The following is a 12996-nucleotide window of genomic DNA, read 5'->3' as shown; positions in this document are numbered from 1 at the left end:
TACAGTGCTAAAATGGTTTCCATTTCCATTTGTTAGTACCCGGTTTGCCAAAAATACACATTCTGTTTAAATCACTGTCCATTAACACAGATTAATTTACAATTAAAGAGCAGAGAAATAAAGATGTAGCAGAGTAAGACAGCATGACAGAAAGACAAAAAGAGATGGAGAGTCAAAGAAACTGAAAGAAAGATAAAAGACTAGGTAGGTCTCAACAGATTGAGCGAGAGAGACAGGGAGAGTGCAAGAGAGAGAGGTGAGAAGGCAGGATGGCAGAGAGGGCACTCCGACAGCGAGGAGAGAAGAACGCGGCAAGGTCTCGTCACCGGGCCAACGGGCCCACCACTGTCAACATCATGGCACTCTGTGGTGCACACACACACACACACACACACACACACACACACACACACACACACACACACACACGCACACACACACGCACACACACGGCTGGCCAACGGCCCTCCCAGCTGCCCTATCCGTAACTGTCTGATTAGTTGTGCTAAGCAGCCCCTCCCCTGCCAACCATGGTGCCATCTGCTACCCAACAACATGGCTGCCGACCAGACAAGCACACACACGCACAAACACACACACGCAAATACACAAAAACACACAGCAAGCCTTATACCTGGCACTGCCCCTCTGCTGTCACACAGAGACACACACATCAAACTTCACAGACACAGGTGTAGCCCAAAGGTATCAACACTTAACATTCGCACAAAGGCGCGCACGCAGACTCATCTAATCGCACGTTCACAAACGAGTCAAGACACACACACGAAACAAGGATACTTCATGCATGTGTTCACGCACTCACAAAAAGTCACACACACAGTTGCTGTAGAGGTTGTGTATGTGCATGTGTGTGTGTGTGATGACAGTGGTTAGGCACTGTTAATGCCAGGTAGAAAGAAAGATGCTGTGCTCAAGTGTGTGTGCTCGCTGGCAGCGCTTGAAGGTTCATTACGGCCCCCACCTCTCCTGAGCGACTGCAGCCCGTGTGGCACCCCGGCCCTTTTATTCCGGGCCGTGATTGGACAAGGGCCTCCCGCCGAGTTGGTTTGCAGCAGTTTTGTCGCGCCCAGATTTCACTCGCTGCTCAAAGCGAGCCTCTGGCGGGACGCGGCATCTGCTGCCTCACCTTCCTCATTTACACTTCTCCGCCCTCACACACACACATACACAGTTCTGTTCACCGCCTTTCCAGACCTTGCTATCACGATCTACAACTGAGGGAGGGGGGGGAAGACAAAACTAGGTTTAGGTAGAGAGAGAGAAAGCAGCAGCGTGACATGTTTAATAGAGTGTGGGGAACTTTGTGTATAAGAGTCACAGCGGTGGGTCTGGAGCTTTTTATCTCTCCGACTCTCAGCATCCATCTTCTGATTTCAGGGTCACAGAAAGGAGTTATGTGGCTTTCCGTCTCCCCTTCTAGCTCCATCTACCTGCTTACCTGTCTTTTTATACCCACTGCTTTATCAAGATTGATGAATATACATTTTCCCCTATCTCATAACATTTTCTAACATCTTGCTCTGTATTGTCTAACACCTCAACCCTTCTCTCTTATCTGGGTGAAATAGTGTTTAAGACTACATATGACAATACAGTGTGGGCATGGTCCCAGGGCAGGTGGGACATATAATCCCTCAAACATGTTGTAGATTTGCCATTTTGCACAGGGAGGCTACTTGATCACATGCCTCTACTGCTTCAACTGGCTTCTTTCATTTCGAATGAGTAGAGGTGTCCAAGCTCCTCATTTTTCCTTTCCAACATAAGCTCTGCTTTAAGACTACCTCAGTGACCTCCGCCAGAGAGATGGGCAAAGTTGTCCCCGAGTCTTCAGACGACTCCATCCCATGTAGGTTCCTCAAAGTGTTCTTCCACTGCGGCCACACATGACCTTCTGTCAAGATGCAGGATATGTTTACCAGATGTGGAAGTTGAAGACTTTTCTGACAGGATCCTGAGACAAACATTCACAGTTGACCATCACTGCAAGTTTCGTCATAGTGGGTCTGTCCAGCAGCCTCCCGGCCTCCTTATCCAAATCCCTACCAGGAGATTTTTAGCAGAAAACTCTGCTCCTTTCTTCAACTAAGTATTCATTACATACAGCCGCAGATGAAATTATATGAACAGTCATGTTCAAACATTTCCTGGCCCAGGAATCCATAGTCACAAGTTCTGGGAAAAGTAACAGCAAGTAAACTTATTCACTGAAGTAATTTCCGCTCCACGTCCATCTACAGCTCTAAGCAAGCACCCTCATGAACATGGATGCTTGATTTCATGGGGATAACAAAACTGGGGGAAGATTTGGGGCCTCGCAGACGTTCGACTCGTCTAAACCACAAAGCAGGCACACAGGTCTCAACTAACCACGGATACACTAATGCATGCAAACGCACACACTTCAATTCATTCATGTTTATCTGGCATGTGTTGAAACAGAAGTTATGCTGGGAAGTTTTCACTGTGGCCTTTGGGATCTGTGATCACAACACAGGGAGAGATAAGGCCAGATAGAGACAAGGAAAGAAGAAAAGAAAGAAAGTGAAGAAAGACAGGAGCAAACAAACAAAACAAACTTAGTAAAGCCCTCTGCTGGGCTGGGGCTAGGACTGGAGTGTGTGTGTGTGTGTGTGTGTGTGGCGATGTGAACAGAGTGGCGGGGATTAGGACAGATCCTGGGCTGTCCAACTCACAGCTGGCTGATGATCCAATCCTGGAGCGCAGTGCACCGCACCAGCCGCCATGGGACCCCCGGATGCGTGCACGCATCTGTGTGTATGAGAGTCTGTGTGTACAGGCATGTGGTTTCGACTGATGTGCGTATCAGTGTGCACATTTGCACAGTGTGCATGTGTGTGTTTATCACAAAAGGAAGGTAGGGCTATCAGAAATCAAACAGAGGCTGTCTGTGCTTCATGTCCCCTGTTTGAAGACAGGCTGTGATCATTTGGGCCACAAGACGAGGACAGAATGAAAGAGCAGAGCGTGCAAGTTGCAGGGACCGAATCAAAGAGCTGCCTTCCAAGGCTGGTCATACAAATGCCTTCCAGCCACGCTACTGTGAATCTCACACACTTACTCTCACACAAATCAGCCCACTACAGCTACAAAGACTTGTGCGTGGCTCTGCCGTGAACAACAAGAGAGAGCAAAGAGAGGCATGACTACGAATGAACTACATGTAGTTCTGCATAACCCCAGAAGGCCCACAGACAAAATGAGAGAGACAGAGGTAGAGGGAGGGGATGGAGACAACCGCTTGAGGTTTATTTGTTTAGTTTGGAACAGCAGGAGAAAAAAGCAATAGAGCACATGACAAGTGAGGGGGAAAAAAAAAAAAAAGAGGAAAAAACTAAAAAGAAAAAAAAAAACACTTTCTGAGGACGGACAAAGGCTTTGACCAAATCTCAGGAGGTGTGTACGGGACATGTGGATGTGTGTGGATCAGTGTTTGATGCTTGCGTTCTATGCTGCTCCAAAAATGTCCAGTTTTCCTGTTTTGTTAGATGCCGTCCTTCATCTGCACGTATCTCAACGATACTTTACAACACCATCTTTAAAAACTCTGATGTTATATCCACACACATGGATGGATCATTGGATGGATGGAAAGACTTTATGAGCTGCTAAGAAAACACAAAGTTTGGGAAAACAAGCCTGCTGAACAGCTTAACTGTGAGTGATGAGAATAGAAACTAAAATCCTCAGTGTGTCCTCAGTACACTTTTTGCTCCACAGTTTCTATCTCCGTATTCACAATGCCAAGCGAAATGATGAGCATAACATCAAAAGTGATACAGTCATGACCTGTAGCAACTCTAAGGCTAAAAAAAGTCATTTGTATGCATTTTATGTATCTGAAGGCATCAGTACGCTTCAACCAAGGTGCTTGTCAGATGGTCTAACATCATCTAAATTCCCCTCTGCCCACAACTTTCGTCTGAATTGGGAAGCTGAATTGAGAATTTCTGTAACTTTGTGAAACCACCACTGGCTACCCTACACCAAGCCTACTTCACGCATCGCTTGGCCAGGTGTGTGGAGCTGAGATGGTAAGCTGGGTTGGAACTTCTCCCTCAATCTGTTTGTGCTCTTGTAAATGCTCACACATTTATGAATGCCTTAGAATAAAGTGTACGCAGTTATCCCCTTATTTAAATTATTATCATATCACACCCCTCTCTACAACAGCACGTGTGAATGTTCAGGATTACAAAAATACTACAATAGAGCATAGAAGTAACATTTATGATGTGCCAGTTTGTCAAATATGATGATGATGATTTTGGCCCAATAGTGTAATTTGTGTATTGCAGCATATGTCTAGCTGGTGCTCTAGGTGTAGATTTAATTTATGTTGTTTGTAGTTCAACTCATAACAGAGTATGAGACCACACCATTTTGGTTAATCAGCACTGACATTCTTGTTCACAACATTTAAAGAACAGTTTAGACACTTGGGCAGTGCATTAAAAATTGGTATGATGAGTTTGTATTACTAAATACAACTTTTATTTAGTAATACAAAACTCATCTTTCTTAAAAGGTCCAATGTGTAGGAATTTCTCCCATCTAGCATTGAGATTATATATTGCACCACACAACTCTCTCGCACCACACAGTTCAAAGTACGTATTACAGCTACGGTAGCCTTCATGCTTCAAAAAGCCGGTCTCTTGCTCTTTTCAATATCCTTTTTCTTTTCTGGGCAAAGAAGAAGACTCCTGTTCCTGAAATTTGGATTTTGAATACGTGTGGTCCTCCATGTTTCCTTCTTCAAACTTGCCGGGGCCGGGAAGCGACGATACCCATTAGCAGCATTAGCAGCACCTGTGAGTTTATCATGTGACAGCGAAAACGCGAAAGGCGGAGCAGTACATCCCGTATGTCCCTTACCGGCTAACGTATTTCAAGATGGCGCATGAATATGGATCATCTACCCCAGTTCATGCGAATGCTAATGTAAAATTTCAAGCCAATAGGAATACTTGGAATTGATGGTGGTGGTAAATATTCATGAAAAAGGACAAGTTTGTGAACGGGCAACACAGATTTTAACTAAACACACTGGACCATTAAGGAGCTAATTCAGCTTGAAGCATGGGCAGAATTAGCTCCTTAAAAAGGTAGACTTGCAGATTTGTGTGATCTTCAATCATGTGACAATATTTTAGTCTCTCACAGACATGCAGGTCTTTATAAGCTGTTCCTGTACAGTACATGTTATTTAACATTCTATTTTATCAGCACATTTCTTTTTTTATTACTGTGGGGATTTATAGTTTTAATGACTGTGATCCAACACTGCTTTTTAAAAGCTTTGCTATAAACATGACTTTAAATGTAACTGTGTGATACTGAATGTGGACATGCTTCTCATGCACTACTGGAAGAAAAGAAATATCCATATTAAATCAGTATCAGAAGTGGCTTTTACTGCTAATGACCCAAATTGAATTTGAATGGCTACATGCTCAGCCAAGTCAACAGCTGTCAAACCTCTAGTATGCATCTGCGGATAGATAAAACTATAAACTCTCTCATGCACAATCACCCGCACACATGGCAGTAAAATGGTTTAGTCCAGTGGCTACTCTAGTACAGGTCAAAGTTATCTTGTTGCCACATCAATATGCATGTCATTCTCCACAGCTGGCTGCAAAATACACACAGACACACGCTTCTTACCTCATCCCTTAAACACACAACTGCCCCCCATGCGGCCAGTGTGTCAGCGCTGGCCAGCTGACAGACAAACACACTTAAACACAGATCAAGCCGGGAGCTGCAGTGGACACACACACACACACACACAATTATAGATTACACAATCTTATATCCCGCAGCCTCCAGCACCACAGGGCACCATCACCACATCTGTGCCCATCTCAGACACCTCGGCTGTAGGCAGCAGGGGTGAGAGAGTGCCCTGGGCGACTGGCATGGGCTGGCATGGCCGTGTCTGTGGATGGTGTGGAAGGGAACAGCAGCCAGCAGCTGACAGTAGGGAGAGAGGAAAGGAAAGGAGAAGTGAGGAATGCAGGAAGACAGGAGAGGATGAAAGAATAATGGGAAAAGAAGAGAAGATGAGAGAGTAAAAAACAAAACAAATTATTTAAAGTATAAAAAGGGTAGTAGGGAATGACAGCTTAGGACATGCAGACAAAAAAGCTGCAGGTAGAAAAGAAATATTGATGACTGTATAGATGGGTGGGATGAATGAATAAAAGAATAACAGAGGAAGCGTTATAGGGCACCAGGGGAAAAAATGGGATAAAAAGATGCAGAAATAGATGGAAAGAGAGAAGATGGAGGTAAGAGGGAGGGGAGCCGGTAGCGCCCGTTGTGAGAACGGGTGCAGGGCACTGGCAGGTGGCACTGAGGCCAGGCTGTCCAGTGACCATCAGCCGCACTTTTCTGTGTGTGTGTGTGTGCGTGTGTGTGTGTGTGTGTGCCTGTGTGCCAGGGACAGAAGTAAAGCTCAGGCGCCATTTTGGCTCTGCTGGAGCTGTTGCTGGGTTAGGCACTGGCCTGGTGGCACAGAGTGGGCAGTGTGTGTGTGTGTTGTGTGTGTGTGTGTGTGTGTGTTGCATTATGTTGTGGCATGCTTAACAGGATTAAAGGTGACCTGGTGAGGTCCAGTTGGTACCGGGACCATGGCACAGTGGCATGCATGTGTGTTTATGTGTGTGTGGTTTGTATAATAGGATTAGCTGTTACCTGGTGCGGTACAGTTGGTGTGCTGGTCTGAACTGGACTGGGCTGAGCTGGGCAGGAGCTGGGCAGAGGGGAGTGCTGTGTGTGTGTGTGTGTGTGTGTGTGTGTGTGTGTGTGTGTGTGTGCATGTATAATAGGATTAGGTACTACCTGGTGAGGTGCAGTTGGCGCTGGGCATTTGCCAGCTGTTCTGCTAGGCTCAGGGCTTCGGCCTGCCATTGGCTCCCGTCCTTTTGGACCGCCTCCAGATGCTGCCGACAGCCAACCAGCTCTGAGTTCAGCCTTTCCACTTCCTGTCCCGCAGAGATGGAAGGAGAGAGGGAAGAGGAGGTGAGGAAATCTTTCACAACAACCCACCTTATGTCCTCAGACAAACAAAACATATAAGGCTGATTACAACCTCAACCTAAAGGTTGAGTGGAAGGAAATGATTAGATCATCTAATATTGAAAATAGTTTGATTCGAAACAGTAAAATTGTATTTTGAAATATCAGGTCAATTCATATTTTCTATGAGGCATTCTATTTAACAAGCTCTGTGTAATTAAGTGTAACCAGGACTTCTCTTGCACTGCATATATTTATTTCCAGTAGACAGTTTGGATGACTGATGTTGTACAAATGATAAGCAATACATTTGGAAGTATGGAAATAAATATTTAAGTGGTTCTTGATTTTCCTTCTTACACCTTACTACACCTTCCTCAAAAAATGGTGACTGCTTACTAAATTATCGACTAAACTAAGTGGTCATTGGCGGACTTAAAAACTACTGAAGTAATCTAATTGATCTAATAAATAATTAATCTGAACTATTCAATGGGTTGAATTCAGACATACCTGTGCAGCTTTTTCCATCTGTCTGCTGGTCTTGGTGTTGAGCTCTCGGAGCTCTCTCTCTGCCTCCTCTTTCTTCAGTTGGGCCTGACTGAGCTGATATCGCAGATCCAAACCCACCTAGAGAGGACACGTACTGATTAAATACAGCTAGTCCTTTGATTAACAATATGACTTCCTGTCCGTTAGTTCATCATTTGCCAATTTTTTGGCCAGTGTTTTTATTTTATCATCTTACCCTATCCTTATCTAGGTCCTTCATTTAAATCATAAGACCCTGTCTTGCAAGAAGTCTTTTTTCCAGGCTAAAGCTCACTGATCTATACATATACATAGCTATTATAGTATATTATAATTACTATTCTGTTGGCTATGAGTTTTACTTACAATCCCATCATAATATCATAATCATTTATTACTAATGATACAACATTAGCAATCAAAAACACTTATGATAAAAATGTGACACTGAAAATTAGATTTCTCATTTGCCCTAACCCAGCACAGCCAGAGCTCAGAGTCATCTATACAACAGAGGCTAGTATTGGTATGGATTCGGTGTCTTCAAGACACTTCAGCAGGGTGAATATTTGCTGACAAATATGCTGGTAACGCTTGAACCCAAGTCTTCCAGTTTCACATTGCAGCCCACTAGGCATTTGCATGCATATATACCCAGTATTTTTGCAATATAACATGATAAAAAAACATAAACTAAGCATCTTCAAATGTAGCTTCGTTATTTACCTTAAACTTATTTATTTATGCACTTGTGTTAAATTTACCTTTACAGCAACCGAAACTAAATACTGAAATTAATAAACCTTTACTGCCACCCAGTGGATTTACAAAAGCATTACAAGTAGACAGTACAGACTGCATCTGAGTATCAGGAGTGTTCTTTACCTCTGTTCCTTCAAAGCTAGAGACATCTTTTTTAAGTGCTGGTCCAGCAGCAAAAGTGCAATAATAAGTAACAATACATATACAGTATGTTGCATTCATACTTTACCTTGGTATTGTCTTGTTCCTGACTGGCAAGTTTGCGAAGAGCATCTTCCAGCTGATTGGTCAGTGAGCTCTTGTCTCTGTGAGTTCTGTCTAGCTGTCCTTCCAACTCAGCAACATGTTGGGAGAGGCTGGACACCTGAAACAAACACACACATTTTCCATTGGCATTTTCTAGTGAACAATACAAATGTCTTTACAGCAACTTTAACATCTTAAATAAGAGTGAAAGTGAAAAAGTATGATTTACTGTATGTGCCAGCTCCTCCCTCTGTTTGCGGGCCTCAGCCCGGCCCTCCTCTCTGGCCTCAGACAGTCTCTCCTGCAAGCCCTGTGCTTCTCGTTCTAGTTGTTCCCTCTGTCGAGCCAGCTCCCTGGACAGCTGCTCACACTGTACCTCTATCTGCATGCATACAAACAAGTTTGCCAGAGGTAACCAGCCACAGTAAGAAGAGGAAACACAATTTTGGAGGACAAACTTAGGAGGAATCTTTTGGCTAAGTGAAAGAGCTTTACCAATCAAAAATACAGTTTTAACTAAAAAGGTAAATGCGTTTGTTTCTCTGACCCTAGCTTTGTCCAGATTCGCTTCTTCCACCATCTCTACAGCCTGTTTGACTTGGAGACAAGATGACCACTCCCTCTGTTGTGCCTCCTGCTGACTAGCCCGCACAGCACGCAGAGCCACTAGTAACTCATCACGCTCCCTAAAAAAAAAACGATAGACAATAAAATACACAGCCAGCGTAACTCAAACACATGGGGGATATATATTTATACGTTTTTCTCTTTGAATAGGTTGTTTCCTTTTTTGCCACTACTAACAAAAACAGTTCATCTTAAAAACATGAGCAATCAGAAAATCTCTTACAGACACATAATTAAGACATATCAACAAAAACTCTACCAGGTACAATAAGGTGAATTAATCATATACTTAATCTATGTCAGTATGAACAGCTGATAAACTGTGGCTAACTTGTGACTGATTACAGTAGCAGAATGTATTGTACACTGACTTTGTGAGCCTGTCAATAGCCTGGACATGAAGATTTGTGTGAGTCCCCGCCAACACAGCCTCGTGCTGTGCACACTTCAGACACAATCCTGCCACACGGGGAGCTCCATCAGCACTCAGTGCATCTGCAGCCTGTTTCTCCCGGTGTCTCAGACGAACCTTCACCTCCTCACACTCCTTCTGACTGACCGACAGATCTTTCCTGAAGATGGAAGCAAAAGATGAGATATGGGCACATAGAGTGAGAAAAGGGGCAGGAAAGGAGATCGGTATTGCTCTTCTAAGGCTTAAACAATAAAAAAGACAAGGAAAAGTCATATTTACTGGCTACACTGGCTTCACAGAGTATACTGACCTGAGGGAAATGACCTGAGCCTCCAAGCTTTGAATCTGGGCCTGGTAGATCACTTTCAATTGTTCCTAAAGAAAGACAACACTTCTCAGAACTGACTACTGTACCTTGGATACTTCCATCCACTGAATCAATGGATGCAATTAAACATGGGATGGGATTATGATTTTGACACATTTTTCCATAACAACTGAACGGTTTGTTTGAGCACTTGAAATATATATGCAGTGGGGGCCAATTACAAATGAATGCACAAAACAAGTTAGAAATACAATTTGGAAACATATATAATCTTTAAACAAATAACACAATTGTAAGTTTATTGGATATTTTCACATCCCCAGAGAAATTAGCCCAACATTTCTTTTCTACACAAACTACTGTGATACTGCAGAAATGTCATGACATAATAATATTAAAAATAAATTGAATTTATATAGAGCTTTTCACGAACTCAAAGTCGCATGCTGAGGACCAGGTGGGTTGGAGATGGAGAAGAAGGACTAAACAGTAACTGGAGGAGAGTAGAAAGCAGATCCATCATCCCTACCAGCTCATTTTTCCATGTGGTGTGTTCTTCTCTCTGCAGCATGCTGTGGCTGTTGGCTGCCATACTCTCATTCACCTGAAGAACACATCAGGACAGATGATGAACCACTCTTCCCAAGGTGATCATTAATTTGAAAAATGTCAGTGTCATCCTGAGCTTAAGTCTGTATAGCGTAGTTCAAATGTCCTCTAATCGTTTTGGCAATGTATGATGTAATTTAACACTTTTCCTGAAGATAGCTCTAATATCTACAACAATACTGAATTTCTGCAGGGTAATGTAAAGGACAGAGGCAATCCTAGTGTATGTAACTTAAACAACAATCTCATCCGTTATTTGACCTATGATGTGCCCTTGTAAATATGCTAAGAATGTAAATACATTTCACATAATAACACAAACACAAAAATCACATGATTTTCACACGCGCACACATACAGTACCGTGGAGTTTCGAAACGTGTAGTCTTTCAGAGATTCATCTACAGCTTTGGATTTGAGGTCTGAATGCAGCTTCTCATTCTCCACCACCACCACTCTGATCCGCTGTTTCATCCCCTGCAGCTCCTCCTGAAGTCACGCACCCAGAGAAATGAATCGAAACATATCCAAATCAGCACAATAGTAAAAAGGACTGCAAATATAAACACACACACACATTTGTGCACATACCTTGCACAATTTGACCTCAGCTTCCAGGTGTTGAATGTACTCTGACTGGTTGTGAATCATTGGGACCAAATCTTGATAGGTAGGCAAGTTGGACCTTTCCTCCTGCTGTACTCTCTAACAGAGGAAAGAAAATAATTAGGCACAACACAGCAGAATGGCAGGCATATGATGCCTAATATGATGGGAAAGCCTGAATGATTTACTACATTTAACGATGGAGAATGTATCCAATCCTGACAGATAATTCTGTAAGTGGTATTCCTTAGGTCTAATGCATTTAAACGTCTAGCCACACAAAGCTGCATACTCTACCTTGGCTGGAGACTTTTTCTTTGAAGGAGAGAGAGGAGAAGGAATTTCTCTGCACTGTTTCAGTAGAAGGCTCTTCAGCTGATTAACTACAATGCCAAAAGACAGACAGACAGACAGACAGACAGACACACCATTTTATTATAATGTTGTGCATTGTCTGTCAACAAGATTATGAACAGGGAAATCTCCAGGTTGTGCACAAAAATGTATTTGTCAGACAGTTGTCCCACAACTAATCACTGAGTCACCTGCTTCACTCTGTGTCTTTTGACTCCATGCAGCGTTGTCCTCTTCGACCAGGGCGGTGAAGAGGCTGCCACCACTGCCTCTGGGCTCTTCCACCTCTTCTTCATCAGAGCTCTGCTGTTCCAGAGCACTGCTCAGTTGCTGTATGCTCTGGTTGGCCCGCTCTGAAACCAATATACACACATAGGTCTCATACTGTATATTTTTTCTGTGCCCCATGAGTTTAGTTTGTGTCTGTGTGAACTATAACACTTGCACTTTCCATACACAATTAACTATCTATTAAATCTAAATGTCTGATGTGAAAAACGTCTAACATATTCAATGACAGCTCTCCAGTTTTGGCCAAATATAAAATATGTAGCATTTACCTTTACTGTCAACTTATGTTGCTATACTTTTGTGTCCTGGCAATTAAGTAATATTAACAATCTGAAATTGGAGCATGACACATTAATGTTTGTTTTCTTGGAAATGTAATGTGATTTAGACAAGCGAACTGATTTTCTATCATATGATCAGGAATCAGCAACAGGTGGCAGTGATACGACTTTAATCGCCCTCTCCTCTGGAACCGTAGTTTCAATGACATAACTTTACGACTATAATCCAGGGACCCCCAGCTGTAACACAGTTACTGTATGCTATATTAACTAACCATTTAGCTTAACGCCTCTATCTTTAACGTTAGCTACCTGTTAACACATTTGGGTTATTTTTTGGCATTTAACTTACGTCTCAGCTCCTTTTGGTAAGCACCCAGCTGTTCCGCTTCCTCCTCATCTGAGTCCAACGGTTTCATTGATGAATAACTGAAGTTAAATCACGCTATGCAGTATTAGCTACTAACTAAATATGCTAGGCTCATGGCTAGGCTATGTACAACAACTAGCTACAGTACAGCAACAATCATATCTCGCACGTAGTAACGGTAATCGATTCTCAACGATGTTGCGTTTGTTTTGAAACACCGGCGTGCCCCGAGGTGAGTGTCTCCTACAATCGTAACCTATAGGACCGCCCCGATGCGTGTACCGTGAATACCAAACGAGGCAACCATCAGCCAACGAATCCTACTTCCGTAAACTCAGACAGATGCCGGGAGTTGTAGTCATTGTTTAGAGGTCGTTTCACGTCTGCGACCCTGTGGTCGATACGGTGTATTGCAACTTCATACACTACATTTGACAACACCACTATTACAAGTAAGTGAGTGATGCTGAAATGTTTTTCTGCTACTTTATACTTCTACTTCACT

The 12996-nt window shown here is 43.1% G+C and overlaps 1 protein-coding gene across 5 annotated transcripts in view; it reads right to left on the bottom strand.

Annotated features, from left to right (window-relative positions):
* The window catches only part of sdccag8 (SHH signaling and ciliogenesis regulator sdccag8), a 72647-nt gene extending 59864 nt beyond the window's left edge, over positions 1–12783 (bottom strand). For 2 of the 5 annotated variants that reach the window (XM_039784367.1, XM_039784366.1), the window contains exons 1-13: positions 12474–12781; positions 11741–11902; positions 11493–11578; positions 11181–11294; positions 10953–11078; positions 10510–10584; positions 9963–10027; positions 9609–9809; positions 9158–9296; positions 8840–8992; positions 8594–8728; positions 7585–7701; positions 6895–7037 (exon numbers count right to left, since the gene is read on the bottom strand). In XM_039784367.1, the coding sequence (XP_039640301.1) occupies positions 6895–7037; positions 7585–7701; positions 8594–8728; positions 8840–8992; positions 9158–9296; positions 9609–9809; positions 9963–10027; positions 10510–10584; positions 10953–11078; positions 11181–11294; positions 11493–11578; positions 11741–11902; positions 12474–12540 (1583 nt within the window). In that variant the 5' untranslated portion in view covers positions 12541–12781. Of the gene's footprint in view, positions 1–5715; positions 5813–5846; positions 6025–6894; positions 7038–7584; positions 7702–8593; positions 8729–8839; positions 8993–9157; positions 9297–9608; positions 9810–9962; positions 10028–10509; positions 10585–10952; positions 11079–11180; positions 11295–11492; positions 11579–11740; positions 11903–12473 lie in introns of those variants that run through there. The other 3 variants (XR_005637161.1, XM_039784370.1, XM_039784365.1) reach the window with 3 other exon arrangements.
* Positions 12784–12996: the final 213 nt, after the last annotated feature.

Source organism: Perca fluviatilis, chromosome 19, assembly GCF_010015445.1.
Source record: "Perca fluviatilis chromosome 19, GENO_Pfluv_1.0, whole genome shotgun sequence".
In the NCBI taxonomy this organism is placed as follows: Eukaryota; Metazoa; Chordata; class Actinopteri; order Perciformes; family Percidae; genus Perca; species Perca fluviatilis.
This window is presented reverse-complemented; position numbering and strand designations above follow the sequence as displayed.